The following is a 23056-nucleotide window of genomic DNA, read 5'->3' on the forward strand; positions in this document are numbered from 1 at the left end:
TATGAGGCAGATGTGAAGCAATGAAATCAGCCTCTAACAAATGACAGCAGCTGGCCATGGAAGAAGAGGATGACCTTTAAACTTACCTCAGCTAGAGAAAACAGGGCTACAATGTGAAATGAGAGAATACGGATTTGTGAGATGGAAAATCTGTTGCCCATGACTCCCCCAGTACCATGCTGCTGGATAAGGATGGCTACTGCTCCAGTGAGACACACCACAGCTAAAGTAACAACTGTTGGGAGAAGTAGGGGTAGAACTGGGAATGAACAAGAGTGATTTTGTTCTATTTTTAAAACTAGCAAGAATTTATGTTTCCTAGCTATAACCTATCAAAAAATGCCATAGTAAAGTCATCTGAAATAACATCCAATAATTTGCTGTAGTATTCCTTTACTGTGGCATGTTACCAAAGGCATTATTTGGATTTTTGTTTTTCACCCAGAACAGGGTTAAATATAGCATATAACTTATCTTTATAGTCACATCCTTTTCTGAAACTCTATTAGAAAACTCTATAAAGAATTGCTTCCAGGCTGGAGAGATGGCAGATGGCTCAGCGGTTAAGAGCACTGTCTGCTCTTCTAGAGGTCCCGAGTTCAATTCCCAGCAACCACATGATGGCTCACAACCATCTGTAATGAGATCTGGTGTCCTCTTCTGGCCTGCAGGGATACATGCAGACAGAAAATTGTGTATATAATAAATAAATCTTAAAAAACAAAAAACTAGGTCCCCCCCCCCACAAAAGAAGTGCTTCCAACTATGGATACAAAAAGTGTGACATAAAAAGTTTAGGAAATGCAATTTACCATGTTGAGAAAGAACTGTGCCTTAGGGGAAACAAGAGGCAAAACTCCAGTCACACTTGGTGCCAGAGTACCCTGCACACAAGAGTGTCATAGTGGCTGATGTTCCTTGGAATCCACTTTTGGAAGCTTGCACAGAAAGCACAGCTCAAGTGACTGAATCATGAAGGAATACTTCTCCACCAAAATTAAGGTTAGAATAATCCACTCTGGACCCAAGAGTTTGTCCATTATGTGACAATTATGATATTGAATAATATAAACTATAATGTCTAAAACTACCCAGCAATGAGGTACCCCAACTCCCCAAATTTTAAAGACCATCTTGTGTTCAATCATCAAAGTGACTGAATGTTCTGAGAATATTGGAGAGTGTGGGTTGAAGTTTCAGTACCTGGTCTCAGGGAGCTGAAGGGATCTATCACTTAAAAGTCACCCGTAAGTGATAAATTTTGTGAAAGGCATCTTTCTGAATGCAAAATAAATTTAAAAATTCAGTTATTTTTTCAGGATAGAAGACAATATAGGAAAAGCTGATATGTTAAATATTTAAAAGTTAAGTGACAGTTCTAATTCTTGAGTATTTGTAGAAAACCCAACATTTTAGGATGAGTTAAATGAGTCTACAGTACTTTCAAGTCCATAGTAGGTTTTTTAGTTTTAACAATCTCCTCACATATGTCCAAAGTCAGTGTATGTATATAGTCATTAAGAATGAATGGGGACTTACATGTGAAACAAGCTTGTTTCCTAACTTGAACTAATAAAAAAATAAAAAAAATAGAGATAAACCTGACAATAAAAAAATTAATGAATGGGCATGTTTGCTTTGAACTTGAGAAACATGGGCATTAACAAAGGTCTGTATTACAATTCACTGCTAGTCAAATGGTCCATTTAGGCCAATATTACCTAAAAATCTTCAGCACCTGGCCATTTTAGGGCTGGGGATGTAGCTCAGTGGCAGAGTGCCTCCCTATCATGTACTTGCCCCTGGGTTCAAGTTCTAGCATTTTATATACATATGTCAACTACATCTAATCAAATGCTCATTTTTCTTCTCCAACTCCATGTTTTGTAGTAATTAGAAAAGATTATTCATAACTGTTTGATTACATAGATCCTTAATCACAGAGTGTTGTTCATAGCAGACTCATTCTGTTAGCCTTCTTCTTTACAGACAGGATGAACCAAACACACCCTGGCAGCTAAGAATGCACCACCATTCAAATCTATATACCTAGAGACAGCTATTCAAACTCTGTTTCCTAATTCTACCACACTATTCTCAGCATACCTCATTTGTGAATGGGTGCTATGTACATGTTTGTGTGGTGTGTGCACATGTGCATGTTTGTATGCATGTACGGAGAATAGAGTAGAGGTCAATACTGGGAGCCTTCCTCTAATAGGTCTTCACCTTATTTTTGAGACAGGTTTTCTGACTGAAACTGAAACTCATAATTTGGCCAGTCTGAAGGGTCCAGTGAGCTCCAGTCATCCACCCTTCTTGGCCTCCTTAGTGCTCGAAGTACAGGTATACTTCTGTACCTGGATATTGTATAAATTCTGGGGATCCAAATTCATATCCTCATGTTTACATAGTAGATAAGTCACCCCCTAGCCACAGATTACATTGAGTCTTAAAAAAATGAACTCTAATATCTCAACATTCTGACCATGAATCACTGACTTGTATCACCACCTATTGTTTCCCCACTTTGTTGTAAGAGAAATAGGAACTTCTGGTCAAGAACAACTTCTAACAATGCCCCCAGATCCTATACTCAATACCCAATCCTAAGGCTTCCCTCTCATTTTCATAGAGCCCTTTTATTTCTCAATGGCTTTGACATTTAAACATTTTCAAAACCTCACCTTTAATCTCAGCAAATGCTACCTACCTTTGTACCTCCTGTCAACTCACAGCTTCTTCGTTTTCTTTACTTATTTTCTTTACTTCCTCTTTGACCACTTAGCACCCAGCACTGAAGCTGGCTTCTGTGTCTATTACTCTGCAGTGTTCCCTCCACCAATAGGATAACCCCTTTCTGTATTCACTGGAATATCTCAAAACTCCTGTGACTCAAAACTTACACTCCTCTCTTAAAACAACATTTTCCTCCAGTCTGTCTTCTCTCATCTCTTGACTACTTTCATCAGTGTCATTCCATGTGCACCTATTTTCTGCACCTCAGAGCAATGCTGGGATCCTAGAATCCTGCAGTCTTACCCTAAGGAACCACTTTCTTCTGCTCCAGTGACTTTTGCTCATTTACCTGTCTGTCTCAGTTCAAGCTTCATCTCTGGACAGAACTCATTCTCTACCTTAAGAAATCCCACTAACTAAACCTCTAAAGCTAAAACCCAAACCTTCAAAATGTTCTAAGATGCTCAATTATGTTTCCCTTCATTCCTCTATTTTACTAAGACAATGATTTATTTCATAGACTTCTGTAAAATTTAACTTCTACTTTTCTTGTTAGGGCTTAGAACCTTTTCCCCCTAGTAACTGATGTTGACATCATTTGAACAATGCCTCTCCCAGTGATTCTGTCTTTTGTGATTTTTATACCTTTAGATTGATCACTACATAGTAGTCCCTATTTTGTACCTTAGCTCTGACAAATTACTCACTGTTCCAAATGAGCCAACTTTCTTTATTCCTCAATTTTCTGCATGTAATTAGTTCTACTTGAACTCCTCCCACCACTTGTTAGCTTCTAGTATTTGAGTTTCTTTCAAGTCTCACTGCATATGCAGCAATGTTTGGATACATCTGAGTCCCTCCTTCATGTTCCATCAGGTAACTTCTTCCTGGTCACATTACTCAGCTTTCAATACATATTTAGTTTTCTATGAAAAAAAAATCTTAATTTTCTAAGAGCAAAACCCATGACATTAATCACTGTTTCCTGCTTACAACACAAAATAACTTTATTTATATAAACATGTACGTCTTTTCTCACTTAGATGAAATGGAACTTCCTGGACTTTCCATGCTAAGAACATATTGTAATAATTCCTTAAATAGGAGAAATACAATAGGATAGAACTGCACTTGCCTTTCTTCCCGTGTCTACATTTAACACAGAGTATGGAAAATGCAGTGAAATCTTATGTATTAAACCACATCTTGACAGTTAATATGTACACAGGCAAGACATTCATGATAGAGACAAGTTTTTTTTTTCACCCATAGAAACATTTCAAATTCATAATATACATCACACAAGAATTTTTCTAGAAAAGTCCTGTGGTTAACAGTCTTTCAAGTCTTCAGTCACTATTCTACGAAAAAGAAAAACACATATAAAACTAATGATGAGTTTTAGTGTTACTTCCAAAAGGCAAAAACAAGTATGGACTACCAAGAATAATGAGAAAAAAAAAACACAACAACACTGTAAGAAACATTTAAAAATCACATAAACATAACAAATATTGTTATAAATACAATTTTATAAAAATAATGATCTTGTTGATTAAAAAAGAATGTTAAAAATAAAGAAGGAAAGTTATCAGTAAAGATGATTAAAACTTTAAGCAGAACAGGAAACATTACTAGCAAATTTTAAAATGGAAAAGATGAAAAACAACTCTTCATATGATGCTATTATTTTAAATACCCAGAAAGGATTTTAAAATTAATATGCAAAAGTAATATTTAGATATTCTCCATCTTCCTGTTTTAGAGTAATTTTATATTTGGCAGGGTAAAGAATAATATTTCAGTAAAATTGTGTTTGTTAGGAAAATACAATGGGTAAGAAGCTGCAAGGATAAAATACAGTTCTGTTGTAAAATGAATTAATGCAAATTACTTTTTAAAATCTGTAACAGCATGAGATGAAGATGAAACAAGTAAAAATGAAACTATTTTATTCTTCGTGAAACTTGTATATATATTTTAGGTAACTTATAAGCTTAAAAATTTGCTATTAAGTATTTTCCTGACAGAGCATTTGTTATAATGTTACTTTTAGCGTTCTTGAAAACCACAATCAACTTATTTCTTTCTACTTTCATTTACCTTTCATAATGGAGATTCTACTTTGACCTCCTTTAAGCATTTAGTCATTTCATTTTAGATATTTGAAATTTTAATCATTTTATGTTACATAGTACTGAATTGTGCATGTTAAAATTATTCAGCTAATTGAATTGGGGGGGTGGTACACATAAAACCATTAGCCTATTTAAAACTTTTCAACTTAATTGCTCTTTTAATGTTTTAACGAGACCTGATGCTATTGACTCTGGCAAGACACTAATACTTCCCTAAGCCCCCAAAGACTGCCGTAAATTATACAATGTAAAAATGAACACAAACCATAGAATATTCTTTCTAAATATAACCCTGGCATTCTCTCATGGTGAGGAAGTAATTTGTAAAGTCTCCCATCTTCTAATATCTAGCACCTATGATAAGCAGACAGAAATGGCTATGCTGGCAACTACCATGTTCGTATTACCACTTTATTACATTCAAAGGGGCAATAATCTTCCTAGGGTACCCAAGCTAGGCCAGTGTAACTTAATAAGGTACCTCACTACCATATAATTTGTTTGCATTCTCAATTTGACATGACCCAACAGTGACTTGCTCAGCTACATAAAGGATTCTTTGTATCTGCACAAGTGAGATCAATGTCTGATTCATAGAAGTACACTTAACATACTCGATGATCACTGGAAACATCTTAGTTGACTGCTTTTTAAATAAGCAGCCTCACAGCAGGTTTTCTGAGCAGTGTCAAATGGAGTAACAGCTTACTGCAAAGCAGCATCAAATGGAGTAACAGCTTACTGGGCAAGATTGACACCCTAGGATCACAGTGTTTCAGTCTTAAATGAGACAGTCTTAGCTCTTTTCTATATACTAACATATTTATTTTTGAGGAGAATAAGCATGGATTAGCTTGCAGTAGTAAATTTTTAGTTAGCTGTTCATAGCCATCTATCAAATACATTCATGGCCTATTTTCATGAAGCTCTTCATGTCTCCTCTAAATGTATTTGCTTGTGTTTGACACCCAGTGGCCAAGTGCACCACCTCAAGCTGCATCTATTTCATGAGTTTCATACTAGGTGCCATGAATTGAGGTTGTTCAAATATTTTAGAAATAAATTAGAATTGAATTAGCTGTTCCTTTTCTACCCACTAGCTTATGCTTTACTCAAGGCACCTATAATGAAACTTTAAGATTAAGGAGAGAGAAACTTACCTATTTAGGATTTTGTACAATAGTTTGCCATTTGTCCATTGTTGCAAGACTGTCGTTTATATCTTTTAGCTGACATTTCTGTGGTCTTCCATGGTGGTCTTTTTCTTTTGTTTAACTTGCTAAGAGCCTCAGAACTATCAGGACTCTTGTCAAAATTAACATGCTTACTTATCTGACTACTGTCAAGTTCATCAGTTAGTTTATCACTTGCAGGACTATTTGCTTTGGCACTTTCTCTTTCTTTATTTTGCTTTTTAAAGGAATTTTGCCTTGCCGAATGGGACCTTAAATTAAAACGCTTTGATTCTTCTTGTACCTGATTATGCCCACTGTCAACAGATTCCGGAGAATAAATGACTGTATTTAGTTTAAAAGTATTTCTTTGTTCAAGACAGTTGATTTTCCTCAAAAATATTCTACAGTCTTTTAAAGTTTCTGTCCTCCAATTACTAGAAAACACATTTCCTAGTCCTTGTCCCTTTTCAGAATTGATCTGGCCACACCCTGTTCCATTCTCCTTTGTTTCTGACTTAACGTTACTCTCTAAGCTAGCATGTGTTGTGAAGTCATGAACTGCCACCCTCTCACGAGGAGAGTCACCTCTGGTTTCTGGTAGCGAGGCCCCTTGGTTACCTACTGTACTTTCCCCACTGAGTGATGTCTCTTCATTTATCTCCCCCTCTGTCTTAGTAAAAAACTGATTCTGGCAGAAAAATCTTAAGTTCCTTCTTTTTGAGTTCCAGTCAACTGTTCTGTGGCTGTGTGGCTTTTCCTCTCTTCTCCACCTTTCACAGTGCAAACTCTTAAACTCAGTCCTTTTCAACCTAGCTAGTGTTAAATTTCTTTTCACATTTAAGAGTGGTGAGCCAACCATTTTATGTAGTATACGGAACTTCCCTGCTGACTTTGAAGGAGAGGAGACTGCAAACTTTTTAAAGTGCTTCCTGAAGGGGCTAGCATTAAACCCACAGCATTTCACCCCTAACTTAATGCCCTTGGTGTTTATCACTTCCAAAGGGTTTCGAGCATTTGCTTTTCTAACCAGTGAAAGGGACTGTGTTTCTGTTGTTTGCATAAACCAGGTACAAAGTTCATTCAAATTATATTTTTTTTGAAAAAGCATTTTTACAGGTGAGACTTCAAGTTCTAGAAGACAGGTTTCCAGAGGGCTTGCTGCTTTGAAACCACTATCTTCAGTGAATTCTGTTCTACGAACAGAATTCTGAGCTTCACCTCTACTCACCTGCACCCATGCATTTGCTATTTGTTCAAATCTATTGTTCAATTCCTCTAACAAGGAATCATTTGAAGTAGAGGTAGCCCACCACCTGAGTAAAGGGTTGGATGAAATAACAGGGTCCAAGGATACTTCAGAAATGGGCATTAATTTTTTATCTTCAAAACATTTTGCTGCTTTCCTTGAATGTTTAGATCCTGGGATACCTTTGGAAGCTAGTTTCAAACTTGACTGTCTATATTTTTTCTTTGGACTTTTGCCTTTCTGCAGATGGAGTTTACATGATTTATGACGCAGAGTATTTTTGTAAGTGAGTGAGTCAGAAGATGCAAGTGAATGTAAGAAATGCAAAGAAGGTTTTCTAGCCCTGATGGAATGTTTTGGAGGTATAGAAACAACAGTACTATTTGATTCATTCTTAAACATGTCAACATCGGTGTGCCTGACCTTATCTAACTTACTGCACTGTTGGTCAAGCTTTTCTTCTCGGCAAGTTTTCTCTAACATAGTCTCCTGTTCTAAAGGAGGTAAGCAGCTGCTAAGGCATACTTCCCTTTGCTGAGGTGAAACTCTACTAACAGTCACAGATATACCAGAGATTTTCACTTTTGCAGGTCTACCAGGCTTCCTAACAATTGACAAAGGCTTTTGATTTGGTCGAATAATGTTCTTGGAAGCCTGAGGGATCACAGACTTGCTCTTGATGGGTCTAACATATTCAAAGTCAGAATCACAAATCTCACTTTCAGGTGTCAATTTTGACACAGCACTTAGACTTTCTCCACAGCCAGTCTCATATTCTCTAGTATTTCTGAGGCTTCTAGAGTTAATTGCAAAGTCCTCAGCATCATTGTTCAATGAGATGTTGCTAATGTTCATGCTTCCTTCAGAAACACATCTCTTGGTTCTTCTTGACCTTCCATAAACAACAGTGACAACAATACTCTTTCTATAAATACCTTCTTTCACTTCTGATAGAGATTCTAGATTTTTCTTCCCAGAACTAAAAGACTCAGTTTGGCCAACACTGACATCTGTTTGACCGGCTTTAGGTTTGGGTGGTCTTCCAATTGGCCGTTTAATCTGTTTCACAACTTGGGGGCCAATTTTTTTAGGCCTACCTGGCTTTCTTTTATATGGTAAGTCAATAGCACCGCTTGACTTTCCCTCAGGGTCTTCTTGTGGCTTATTACTGTTTAAACTGTCAGGGAACTCTGCAGATGATGGTGTAGCCTCTTGTACACAGTTTAATTGGCTTTGAAGGTAGTTAATATCATGATTAGAACTATAATCGTCAAAGTTAGTGTTTGGTATGTCTTCCTTTGCTTCTCTTTTTCTTCCAGTTAATTGATGGGTTTTATGCTTGTGAGAAGCAAACTTAGCATTTGATTGTGATGTGCTGACTGAAGTTAAAGTATATTTGACTCCTTCATTGCTTTTAATCTCAGATAAAAACATGAGTTTGATGGGACTAGAATAATTAGAAACAGAACTTTCAGTTCCTTCACATTTTGTTGGCACACTTTCAACACTGGATGTCAAACTATTTCTCTCTAAAATGAGTGCTGTCTTCTGATTATCAGATTTCTTTTTCAAATTCATTATAGGCATACCATAATTCCTTTTATTACTAGATGCTATTAGAGATTTTGATAAACCCTGATTTTTACTAGCCATTCTACTTAAAGTACAAGTCAAAGCTGCCCCAGAATTTTGGACTTTACTATCTGTTTCTATCAATTTCTTGTAGGCTTTACATCCTTCAGATAATGCTTGATTAGTCCAAGACCTCTGAGCCATATTTATTGTGTCTTCCAAACGCTCCACAACAACTTGCAAATTAGAATTCATTGCAATTTTGTTTAAGTCTCTAGTTTGGAGACTTTCAGTTGGATCTCTGACTGGATCTTTGTTGTGAGCACAGTCTGATACTCTTTTGCCCTCAAGGAATTTTTTGGAAGCAGAATTGTTTGTTACATATATGGAATACCACCCTGGAGGCACAATATTCCGTTTAGTTCTGCTCAAAAGACCAGGAGCATCAGTTCTCAAAAGTGTTTGAGTATTTTCTAGTTTTGTATTTTCCCTATTATTTTGTACAGTTAGTTTTTCAGTTGTAGATTTCTCTGGTGACTTTCTTTGGCTCATTTTCTCAGATGAAGTTGCTTCTGAAAATTGATCAAAAGCCACATTAGTTTCTGAACTCTCAACAGTTACCTGCAGTTGTGGTGCTACATCATTTGGTGAAGATAGTGTTTCTGCATGATTTTCATCTTGAAAGCTCTTGGAATTTTTTAAAGGTTCTTGACAAGGCTGGAATTCCTTGTTCACTGAAGGTATCTTATCATTGCATGACAATTTTCTTGAATTTTTTTCACTGTGCCTTTTTTTCAGAAAGTTTTCATCAAGACTGGCAAGTTCTCTTTTTATCTGTAAAGACTGCCTTCTGATTACAGGCGAATCAGGAGAGTTGTGCATTGCAAATAAGGTTTGTTGACGTTTTCGAAATCGTGTTTGAATAATTTTATTTTCTACCTTTTTATCATGTTGACTCAGTAATTCCATAAAACTATAGTCACTAGCTGTTGCACTGTGCAAGAGAGATGTTATTAAATCTCCCAATTTAAAATCATTATCTGAATCACAATCAGAGCTAGATAATTTTATGAGGTTTGATGTATCTGTGGTTTCTATTGATTTTAATTTTTCATTAATACGGTCCATTAAATCTTGAAAAATTATAGCTGTTTCGCCCTTTTCATGATTTGAAGTATAACTACTGCTGGCGTCCAAGAGCACAGAATCAGAGTTACTGGATTGCTTACTTTTATTTATCTTGCTATCATGACCACATTTGTGAATGCTTATCTCAGCTGGTGTGAGAGATGGAGGCTGGTTAATGCTTGTCTCAAGTTTGTTATTTTCTAAGGCTGAATGCTCTGAGACGATGTCTTTCCACTTTTCAAATCCTCCAGTCTCCACAGGTGACAATGGTGGGGGTGAGGGACTTCGAGATCTACAGCCATCTTTAAGATTGACTGACAGATCACAAACTTCCCTTGACAGAGGACTAGGAAAGTTTGATTTTGTAGAGTGATTCTCTGCTAATTGTCCACAACAACACCTGTGTGGATTATAACTGTTTTCAACACCTCTATTCATTACTGTCTTAATGTGTTCAACAGTTACAGTTTGACAAGACAAACAATGTAATTCTTTAATACAGACTGGCAGAGGCACTAAACTAGGGCTTTGTCTCTCATTGTGTAAACACCCTCTTTCTGCCAGTCTATATTCACAGCTATGGGACAGACCATGTAAATCATCTTCGAATAGGGATTTTTGAGATTCTGAAGACATAGTACATGATGAATTACAACAGCAAATAGAAGCAGCATTCTGCTCTTGGACTAGAAATTTCAACATAGCCAAAACTTGTTGATGGTGACGTATGCACAAAGATTCCAAAACTTTGCTTAATGCTGATTTTCCTTTTTCCATTTTAGTAGCTTCCTCTGATTTTGCATCAACAGTTGAACTAAAAATAAAAAATCAAACAAAAAATGAATTACAGGAAAGATACCATGATAAGGAGTTATAATTCTTGACTGCGTTTGAATGATGTATTTTGGTATTGCTGGACTCCTGACTCCTATGGATGGAACTGCAAGGACATCTTGGTCATTGTTTAGCAGAAACAGTATGAAGCACTGTTAAGTAATTTCCTATGACAAAGTACAGGAGTCAAAGCAAAGCTTTTGCAATATAGAAGCTGATGATCATACATTATTAACACATTGGTAATATTAAGGATCTTGGATATATTAATAATCTTTAATGAAAAGTGCTTCAAAAGGAATAAAAATTTTTGTAAAGTAGTATATACTTTGCCATATTTTATAATTATCAGCCCATGTTAGTGCAAATAAGGAAGGTAAGGAATAAAATCTTATTTTTATTTAAAATACTTTAGTAGGTAGTAAAAAGGAAATTTAATATTATGAGAGCTGTGCATAACCATAAAGAAAGTTATCAAATTTAGATTTAAAATAAATAAAAGAGTATCTTTTTCTGAGATTAAGCTGCAGCCATTTTAACCTAGGAAGAATATAAAAGAAAAAGGAAGCTATTTAAAAATTAAATCTACTTTTTAACTGATTTTAAAAACTATGGAAAAGCACAGGAAAACTGAAGGCACTACTTACCTAATTATTAAATTTCAAATGCTGGAAAATGCCCTACCACAGACACTAATACACATCTAACTTTAACTACGACTCAGGATTGCTTATCAACAGTATAGAAACCTATATTTTTAATTCAATACCAGCAGCAAGAAGAATAAAATATATTAAAGGAATTCTGTTTCAGAAAAGTATCCATTTTAATGAAACATCACCAAACTCTGTAGTGGGAACAGCCCTTCTCTAACCCGATGAGCCTGTCATTTGTTCCTAGTCTGAAAACAATGCTATTTAGGATTGTAATTGAGATATACTACTTATAAATGACCCAAATGAAATGTGCTTTTTTTTTTCAAGAATAAAGGATTAGTATGTTCATGGTATTAAAAATTAAAGGGATTTGTTTTAAAATAACCACTGAAATCAATATTTTTATATTATTACCTGACACTGGAATAACTTTTATCTATAGATATTACACAATAATTTATTGAGTTTTATACAATTATGTTGTCTAAGGAGCAAAACAGTGCCAAAGCAAATTCTAGTAAGCATGTGACCAAAACTTCATTGAGAAAAAAAATAATTATTAGAGTTTACAAATGTTTAGAAAGACTAGTACATGTTCTGACATATAGAAGCAAACAGAGTTAAAATAAACCAAAATAAACAAAGATCTTTAAGTTCAGTGCTGCCTCTAGACAAAAGAATATATATAGCCCTCGGATTGGCTCCTTCTGTAAAAATTTTAAAACTTAATTTTATAATGGTACAGTGTACAATGATTAGAAATAACTCAAAATTCAATGTCAAAAGGTTTTTAAAAATGGTCCAGCAAAGGCAACATGAAATGATAGTTACCAAATCTTAGATAATTATATCCTTTTCCAGCAATTCAATTTTATGATTTCAGACAAGCAAAGGAAAAGCCAACATACCCTAAGAAGTATACTTCGAATAGTTTCTGAAACAATGTTAAGGCCTGGTAAGCATATTTATTAAGTAGTAACAAGTGGGAAGGCTTACAAACTTTTAGAATATGATATATATTTCAAAGGTTAGTATCATTTTAGTAGTTCCTAAAATGCTCAAAGGCATTTTTCTGTTAATGAAATGATTTGTATAGAGGAGCTGGGAGAGTATATGCTTATTAGCATGTCCAAAGCCCAGGGTGCAATTCCCAATAGAAAAAGAAGTCAGCCCTGTCAAAATGGAAATGATAAAAAAGCAGTAAGTGTTACATATTATAAAAATATTATAATTTCAATTTGATTAAGCTCATAAAATTATTGAAACCACTGACTTCCTTTTCTGACATTCCAAGGAAATCTTTATTTTAAAGGAAGAGTTTTCCTGTTCAGTTTGCTAGTTTTTATACTGGAAGCTGAAAAAATACCAATAGTCACTAATACTCACCTAGCAATATGAAAATAGATTACTATGTCAGATATTCAGATATTAGATTCTATCTTATATATCACAGTGGACAACTAAATTAAGTACAGAATTTTAAAATAGTCTTGTTTGATTTCAAAGTTTTTTTCTCTCTTTTTTTCCATCTTAGAAGAAAGAAAAATGTAATGAGTGAATGGTCTTATGTGTGAGTTTCCAATCCACCCTAAAATTGTTATTTGGAGACAGAGTCTCACAATGCAGCTTTGACTGGCTTGAACCTCTCTATGAAGACTAAACTGGCCTAGAACTCACAGTGATCCACCTGCCTCTGTCTCCTAAGTGATAAGATTAAAGGCCACCTTAACCTTACTGGCTATCAAGTTTTTTTCTAAGATGAATTCTTTCTAATTCTTTCCTGTTTGTTTATAAGCCCAAACAATCTCATTTTTGTTAGTTTGTCCCCTTTCCATTAGAAATTTGTTGTTGAGTATTTCTTTGAAAGTCAATTTCTAATAACAGTTAAAAAAAAAAAAAAAACTCCTTACAGGGAATCAAAGAATTCAGTATAGTCAAGTTTTACTTTTCTTTTCTTTTACTGAATGAGTAAATTAACCACACACCGACAGTGTTGTAAATTTAAGTGCAAAAGCATTGAAGTGCTTTACTACAAATTACAACCTAGAAACACGTTAACTGAACAATTAAAATTCATACAATCAGATTTAGATATATAACAACACAAAGTAGGAACAAAATTACAGTACATGTACAACACAAGACAGATACATGAATTCATTAGAAAATATTGTAATAAATAATTCATGAATTATAGTGCAATTGATTTATGCATAAATATAACTAATTGCCTAACAATCAGTTTATATTAACAAAATCTGTCAAAATCAAGGCAGCCACAGAGTTTTACTAAATTACCGCGACAATGGAAATACTGCAATTAAAAAACAAACACAAGTATCTGCACTGTAAACAACTAAAAAAAGAATCAGTCTCACTAAAGTCAGTACACAGTTTAATATAAAATTGTCATCAGCTACCAGAAATGGTTTAAACAACTTTACTGAGCAGTAGTTTTCTAAAAACAGAGGCACTGTTTTTTTCTATTCCTTCTTTTTTTATTTTAAATATAAAACTTGAGGAACATTCAAATAAGTAGAAAGCACATAAGGGTTGCTTTCATATTCATTAAAAGTCAGCTGAAACTGGACTTTTCAGAATCTGTCAATTAAGTAGTAACTGGTAACTAAATTTATAAAGTACTTTGAAAGTTTAACATAAAGGACATCTTAATAGAATCAGTGGGGAGAGGGGAACCCATAAACTTCCCTGCCTTTCCTAGTTTGTATAATCAAAAAGTCAACTCAGTAATACAAACATTATGTTTCTTTTAAAAGTTATGGGTTGATCATTACCTATAAACTATCAAAAAATATTTTAATTTACTATTTGACCAAAAATAAATAATACAAGTACTAAAATGCTGCAAATTAACTATAATATTACCTATAAAACTACTGATCACTGTGAAGTCAATAGCAAAATGATCCCTGATATATGAATCCTGTAAAGTTTTTGGTCAGGTCATCTTTTAAATGATATAAAAGTGTTCTGTAAGTTTCCCTTTACTATAAACTTCTCAATCAATTTATCAATGTAAATATAGTGTGAGGAATAAAAAAGCTCAATACAATATAAATATTATGTAATGCATTCGAGCTCCCAAAGTTTTGCAAGTAAAATTCTGTATAAAGAGGTCAAGAAAATTGTTTTTGAGGCATTTACTTTTTAACTTTGTTTCTCAATGGGAAGAGGAGGAAATATAATAAACAATCCATGTTCCGGTCCTCACAAAATATGGCTTAATTCTTTAAAAAGAAAGATGACCCTGACGAATTCTGTCTTGTGATCTATTATGTATATTTTCTTGGGGGAAGAAAAAGATGAAGAGGATTCATACCTTAGTATGCAGGTAACATTAACAGCTGAACATGTTCAATATAGATCTCAGAGACCAAGTAATTACCTGGTTATATTATCTTATTTTTCAGTTTGTTTAAATACATGTAAGTGGTTTTAAAGTTCAGTAGCTGAACAATCACATGTTCATGTGATTATTAAACACACACAAACACAAGTATTTGACAAGGTGCACTCATTTTTTAAATTCAGCTGTTTAAGAATTCCTTTTGGATTTAGGAAAAGTGGCTTAGGAAAATGACCAGAACCTGAATTCTAACAGAGAAAAGGGATACTGGGGAGGATTCTCATCTATAAAGCAATCTCCATTCTTTACATGGAGGTACATGCTTTATTACATTTTACTACCCAAACTGCATACTCCATACCCCCACATGAATACTCTGACCCATATTTTTAAAACTGTTTTATAAAAATTACTGGTCTCATATGAGTAGTAAAAGTTAAAATGCACTGCCCAGCTTCTAACTATCCAATTAGTAAAGAGTTTACATTACTGAAAGTTCAAAACAGCTTCAGTGTTAAATATCTGTAAATCTATTCAAGACCCTGAACAAACTGCAAATTTGGTTATTAGCAAAATGATAATGTATCACCCACCAAAATGAAATCTGTAATTCATTTTGATAAACTGAAAATGTTTTGAAATGTCACAGCAGCAAATATATTAAAGTCACACTGAGGTTTTTCAATAGGAGGAGTGTGTCACAATCCTTAAAGTAGTCATAACATCAACTAACCAGCACATTTAACCAAAATGACCATTCTCAAGCTTGTTCTGTGCACATTATAAACATGCTCTAAGTTGCATTCCAACTTTCTTTTCTAACCTTACACATTAGCTTATTTTTCAAATGAAAAACAAAATTAAATTACTTTAATAATTAAATTTAAATTACTTTTTGTTTTTAGTATTCCATCTTATATTAAAGGATTCTATAGCTGCTGGGGTTAACTATGTCAGTTTTTTAAATTTAAATTATATACTTTTAACCCCAACTTCCTGCTAAATCAACAATTAAATGATAAATATTAAATTTTACTATACATATCCTTTAAGGTTTTCTCTTCTATCCTGGTGGATGCACTCTAGTGCATTTTGTATTTCATAGAATGCACTGTAGTGTATTAATACTGTATCTATTAGTTACTCTTGGTACAGAGATAACTATTTAACTTTGATTGGTTCTTTGACATACTCACAGTACTTGTAGGTATGTTACACAAAAGTGTTCACAAACTATTAATATCATATTTCCATTATAAGATGGTTCAACTGAATGGCTAGAATACTCTTTTACCAATAAAAAAAATGTTTCACTTGACAATTACTTGTTTTCCCACATTTTATGCTATTGACTACTAAAGAAAACCTGAATCTTTTTTCACCTATTTATACAAGGATTAAATACAAACTATCAGAATTAATAAGCAACTCTGTAATTCTGTCCACAGTGAAAACCCTGAATAAAACTTTTTCAAAAGGCATGTAAGTGGTTTTTGAACTGTAAAATTTCATGTCTCCTGTCAGAGTGAGCATTTGTAATTTCTATGTGTGTATGTACACATACACACACACACACACACACACACACACACGCATGCACACACGCATGCACGCACACATGCCCGCACACATGCACACACACACACATACACGCACGCGCACACATACACAGACATACTCTAACAATAATCTACACAGGCTTGCTGCTGTTTCTGCAGCTGCCAGTCCCTGAATCTGTCATATATAACCCAGTGTCTGGTAATCGTAGTTTCTTCTTCGGAGGAGTCTTCAGTGTTCCAGATCTTTCTTTTACCTTGTATTCTAAAGTGCTGTGAGGGACCCCATAAATTCCTTGTGCTTTGGAAACACTCATTTTTCCACTCATTACCATCGCAATGGCCTCTTCCATTATTTCATGATCATACTGCCGATAGCGGCCACGTTTTTTCCTGGGCTGCTTATTATCTTTCCGGTCCAATCCATCTTCAGTGTTCTCAGAGGTTCCATCAATTGTTCCATTTTTAGAATTAAGACACAAAGGAGAGAGGTCCCCATGTAGAAAGTAAGAGTCAACACTTGTGTGAGTTACAGGCCCAGAACATTCTATTTTGTTCTGTTTAGGGAGAATATTTTTCAGTTTTTGGAGAGCTGATCCTTCAAGGACTGAAGAGGTTTTGGAAACTTGATACATAACATCCAGCAGACCAGAACCATCAGGTTGTGATTTTGAAACTGAATTTACTCGTAGCTGAGGAATTTTTAATTGTACAGGAGGATTTGAAGTTTCATATTGAAGGCTTTCATTTTTTTCTTTAAACTGAGTAACCATTTTCTGTAGAGTTAACTGATGGAGGTAACTGGAAGCTGTTGGGAATTTTAATTCTGAGGTTTCAAGTAGGTTGAGTTTACTTTTTTCTGTGCGCTCTGCTTGAGCTCTTGCCCACAAGGCTACTTTTTGCAGCACAGCACACGTTTCTTTACTGTCTGTATAGGAGTAACTATCATTGAAATCTCGAGTTTTGTTTTTAAAAGATGCAGGCTTCCCTGCTGGTAAGGCTTCTAAGTGGAGAAGTAAGGTTTTTTGAGGTATGCCATAAAGTATGCCTGCTTTATTTATGTCCAGTGCTCCAGACTGAATGTCTTTCAAAGCTTTTGAGAGCAAACCATCTGCAAACTCAGCACTTCTTTCCACATAGTCCTCTCTGTTTCTGTGTAGTCTCCTGGATGGATGGAATGAAACGATGGTAAACTGATGTATGAGAGACTCTCACACAGCTATGGAAGGGGAGGGTCCACTCCTTTATTATACTCCTTGCTTAGGTAACATCACTGCTTATGACACGTTAGGTCTGTGGGATGTAGTAGTTACTCCTTATCAAAGCAAACGCTACAGTCCTGGTAGGACAATGTGTCAATGATACGGTGGCCTCAATGGGCAGACCTTCCAAGAACATAAAATCCTAACTGAGTATTTGTAAAAATATTCTCATGATGTTGCTTTTCCTCTGAAAGCTGCTTGCAGAGCAACACTTATAATTTTTATTTACAAATAGAGTTCCATTATAAAAATACCCAAATCCTAAAGGAGCTTTTTTGTTAGTAGAAACGTGACGTTACCGCTAAACAAGTAATAAAAGAGTCAACCCATTTAAAGGAAATTTGTAGCAGCAAGAATACTTCCAAACACAGACATCTCAGTTCCAAAGATTCATTTTCCTCTACATAAAACTTAAAATCTGAAAAAAGATGTATATGACTAACTTCATTTTATAATGTTACTCTATTTCAAATGCAACCTTGTAATCTTCTAAAGTCTGTTATACCTGTGACTCCAGTTCTATTACAGCCTTAGTTGAAATAAATTTATCTCAGATTTAAATGGGACAAAAAAGATTTCTATGCAGTTAATGAGAAGATGTAAAAGTTACAAAAAACCCCAAAATCCAACAGAACAGCATTTCATTAGCAATTATTTATTTAAATTAATTTAGTGAGTTTTAAAGACATGAAAGGACCTTTTGTGGTGATTACTAGATAAATATTAAGTTGTTTGCCACCACACTAAAGCAAAACTGTAAACATATATGCTAGTTTTAGAATTAGTAACTACAGCACTTTTAGAAATGGCTCATTATTTTAAAAAACTAAGTATTATATTACATATTTTCCTTAAAATTGCCTCTTGAGTATTTCAAGTTTTCTCACTTGTCCTGCTTCTTAGTTTGTATCCCATGATTAAGTTGATAGTTCATTTTAGTAACATGAATTGAAGTTTGGTGATTGTTCTGATAACTTTTCTTTAACAGAAAGAAAAAAGAAAGAGAAAGGACAAATGAAAATATGAGAGAGACAAACTTATGAGTGACAAAAATTCTGAAGAAAAACTATGTCAGTCCTATCCAGCACAGTATTAAGTGTTCTCTGCAAGAGGTCATTTATATTAATATTGAATTATATTTCCTAGATATTGCTTACCCAGCAACTGCATTTTCAGAAGAAGGATCACATATGGGCGACTCTTCAGATTTTATGCTGGTTTTCTTTGTAGAGAGATCTAACACTCCATCCCCTATAATTATTGCAAGAGAAAAAACTTTATAGGAGTAACTACCATTGAACACCAGCACTTACTTTTTTGCTGATGTACTAATGACATAAATTCAACACTTATTTGATCCAGTTTTAGGAACAGGACATAACTGGGAAGGAACTACATAAGGAAAAACGAGAGGAGAACTGGTTCTGCCAGGTGGTATTGAGAAATGAACAAACACATTATTTGTTTAAAATCAAACTTTGGTCACTTTCCCACCATTCTGCAGTGTTAAGTCAATTTGACAGCTCGTCCATGATTGTTTTCCCTCAAGGCTGGCACTTTGCGAAATCCAAAGCAATGTAAGGATGTGTTATGAGTGAGAGCTTAATAATTACTTATCTACTACATTAAACTGCTAAAATGTACAAGAGTTGAATCTGTGCTTACATTATATCTAAGATTAGATAAAGAAACTACATATAAAAACATAGAACCAGGAAAGACAACTGCTATAAAACAAACTTTTCAGTATTTTTTTATTAATATGTAATTATCACAGATATAATATTGAATTTTCACAAATAAAAAAACTTAAATGATTCTGAAATTGTTAATAGGACAAGGCCAGCACAGAATGCACTATTAATTTACAATCCAACAACTAATAATACCAAGAAGATACACTTATCTATTTGTTCAAAAACTGAAAAGTTAAGCCTTGGGAAAGGAATCATGGAAGAAAAAAATATCAGCTTAAAAATATACTAAAAACATAGCAAGGTTAAAGAAAATTGACTGACTTTTACAGTAACTAAATCAATCCACATATATAACTTTGGAAAACATAAATATGAATGAATAAGATACCATATTCATAGCCTCCTCTGTAGAAATAATCATGCATTGAGTGCTTCTAATGTACAAAGCAGTGTGACAGAACAGCAGCACAAAAAAAAAAAAAAAGAAAGAAAATCATGCAAACTACCCATTCTCATGGTACTCAGTATCAAGTAAGACAATCAAATCTGTACAATGCTACCATCAATGATGACAGTGCTGCCTAGGAAAACATTGCAAAACAAACTGATAAAGTAATGGAGCTTGGGCTGAGGAGATCAATCGCATATGCCACATATGCACACTCATCTTTTATTTATTAATTTAAAGGTAGACTTACTACCTAGAAAAGGCTAGCCTAGAACTTACTGACTAGCCCAGACTGACCTCTAACTTGTGACCTTAGCCTTCTGAGTGCTAGGATTATAGGTGTTGACAACCATATCCATCGTAAGAGGCAGTTTTATGTTACTGGTATATGACTGTTATTTAATAGGATCTTGAACAACCTGAGATTGAGAACAACCTAACAGATGTACTGGAAAAGTCTCAGGATGGGATGGTTTGTACAGGACTACCATATAAAATTGCTTCAAGTTTTAGGGGAACACCAGACACTAGGAATGGCTAGGGAAGAGTAAGTAGGCTAAAAATGAAGTAAGATCAGAAATGTAGCAGAACTCATACAGGGCAACATGACCATGGTTTCAATGAAGTATTATTCTGAAGGAGACAGGAAGTCACTGGAAGATTCCAACTGATTGACAAAATTTCATCTTTACAAAGCATCAATGCTGTGTGGAGAGTGGACCACAAAGACCTAAGGAGCAGGGAGAGCTGCTCTCTAGAGAGCCCTATGCTGTTTTTCATCTCTAAGGTTCCATACTTCAGTTGTTTTCCTTTGCCTAGAGGAGTCCTCCTCTTCTCCCCTCATACTCATATTGATTCTTCTCAAATTTTAGGAATCACCCAGTCACCTGAGATACAATTTGGACTTAGTGGGTTGTCATCATTCTGGTTTCCATTACAACATTGTTTATGTGCATTATTCACCATTTAGCAGGCCACTTTCTAGTTGCTATGGTTACACTGCATATCTATTTTATTCAGTAATACTTCACAAGGTCTGGAAGAGTGCCTGGCCCTAGTGTTCAGAAAATATTTGCTACATAAAAAATTGAAAAACTGGAAGAAACTTAGTGTTGTTATAGGTTAGAGCACTTAGAGCAGAAGAATAAAGGGGGGAGATGAAGTTCATGCTACATATAACAAAATGTTATTTCAAGTATCTCAACCAGTTTACACATTCAGCCTGATATTATGCTTAGTTTTCACCAAAACCTTGTATTTCTCATGCTTGTATTTCTCTCACTTGTACTTGGTTCTTAAAAAATGCTACAGGATACCAAACCTCTCAAACATTCCTTTTGTCTAGGATGGGGAGAAATGTTATCCCTAGTATTGTCTGAACTGGAAAAGAGAAATGTAGTAAGAACAGAGAGTAAGGAGGACAGCTTGGGTAAGATGAGACATGGAGACAGAGTATTTCCTAAATCCTAGGGACAATTTATAAGTTGTGGATCCATCTATTGGATTTGCTCTTTTATGTATGTACATATCTAAAATACTAATGACTACCTCAGCTGATAAGAACTTAGTATTCACTATGCTCTCATAATCATATACTTGAAAAAAGGAACACTTCCATTTTCTCTTAATATATTATAGTTTTCTTTCCATTCACCTGTTAAGTATCCACGTCTAATTTTCCTTCTTAGTGACGATGATATAAGTACCTTACTGTGTGTCACTTCATGTTCACGTTTTAAGGACCTTCTCTAACTTATAACTACAAGTAAAAGTGGTAGACAATGGTCCATGTGCATTTTAAACATTAGTAGGTATTTCAAATATTCATAATTAAAAACAGTGCATTTAGCATACAATGTATGTGAAGAGAACAGAAAACGACTTTCTATATAAATGTATAAACTGGTGGTATCAGCAATTATTCAAAAAGAAGTTAAAAAGGTTTGAAGAGATCTTAATTACATTTCTAGACATGCATTTGTTATTTATGAGAAAACAAATTAGAAATACGTATGAGTCAATATTTGCATTAATTAATTTTGGGTGATCAGCACATGGCTATTAAGCTGTATTTTTCTTTATATTTTAAAACTGCTCTCAGAATAAACACTGTTTTCATTTACTAGTTGTAGACTGCTTTAACTTCACAATTTAATTGCCTGTGACCAAACCCTACTGCAAAGTATTCAGAATGCAGGCAACTAACTTTTAAATAAGGACATACAATTAAATGAACATACAATACCACCAGAGATAAACTCAGAAGTGAATGTTTGAAAATTGAAGCCATGACCATACTGAACAATTGCTTCAGCATCAACATTTTATCAAGCTTTCTGACAAAAATTTAGAAACTGTTTACAAACTGTCTTCATCTTACAAATTACTAACAGGGAATTCTTCATAACACAAAATTGTTTTCTATTCTTCCAAAGTCATAATTCTTTTTCATCTCTGTTCAGATTTGCTACTTTGAATTCAGTTATATGTTACTCTGCCTTGCTAATTTCTACACATCTTTCAGCATCATCCCCAATTTAGCTGACTTTCACAAGTTCACAGCATCTTTTATAATTTTATAATTCTATACTATGTCACTTTCTTATAATTTGCCCAGTCTAAAACCATCGATCCAGTAGGGTCTGAGGAGTCAGTAGGGTCAGAGTCTACTTAAGCTTTATAATTAATTAAGATTACTATAAATTACAATATTCATTTCTTAAAATAATAGCATGGAAATGGTAGTAATTCAATAACTATTATCTTCATTAATTAACCCATCACTGGCCTACTCAATTCTATATTACAAATAGCACATATAGCCAGCACACAAAACTGTATACAGCAGATTCTTACTGACTAATGAACAGTACGGAGACCAGTGAACTTTGTTCACTGAATCAGTAATGATCATCTAGGAAAGTGTTAGCAGCCTTCCTTAAAAAGCTAAAAGTGATTTTTAATCAATTCCTTTATTGGTTAGATTCTAAAAACCTTAACGACTTTCTTCAGAAATGTCAAGATAACCATTAATATTTAATTGAATGTGAATATTAAGTGAGAAAACATCTGTTAACTCCTCACAATATTACTGGCTTCTAGTTGCTTATACAATGCAAATCAGGAGGTTCATTTATACACCATTATGGACATGAGTTCAAAAGTCTTTGAAGCCACATTATCTATCATGAATATTAAATATACAAAACAAATGATGACTGACTGCATGAAGGACAGT

General features: G+C 34.4%; 1 protein-coding gene across 1 annotated transcript in view; it reads right to left on the bottom strand.

Annotated features, from left to right (window-relative positions):
- Window positions 1–4674: 4674 nt before the first annotated feature.
- The window catches only part of Lcorl (ligand dependent nuclear receptor corepressor like), a 134377-nt gene continuing 115995 nt past the window's right edge, over window positions 4675–23056 (bottom strand). Inside the window, 2 exon segments of the mRNA XM_027386978.2 lie at window positions 4675–10812; window positions 18831–18924. Coding sequence (XP_027242779.1) covers window positions 6042–10812; window positions 18831–18924 — 4865 coding nt within the window. The 3' untranslated portion in view covers window positions 4675–6041.

The sequence above is a fragment of the Cricetulus griseus genome (assembly GCF_003668045.3).
Source record: "Cricetulus griseus strain 17A/GY chromosome 1 unlocalized genomic scaffold, alternate assembly CriGri-PICRH-1.0 chr1_1, whole genome shotgun sequence".
Taxonomy (NCBI): domain Eukaryota; kingdom Metazoa; phylum Chordata; class Mammalia; order Rodentia; family Cricetidae; genus Cricetulus; species Cricetulus griseus.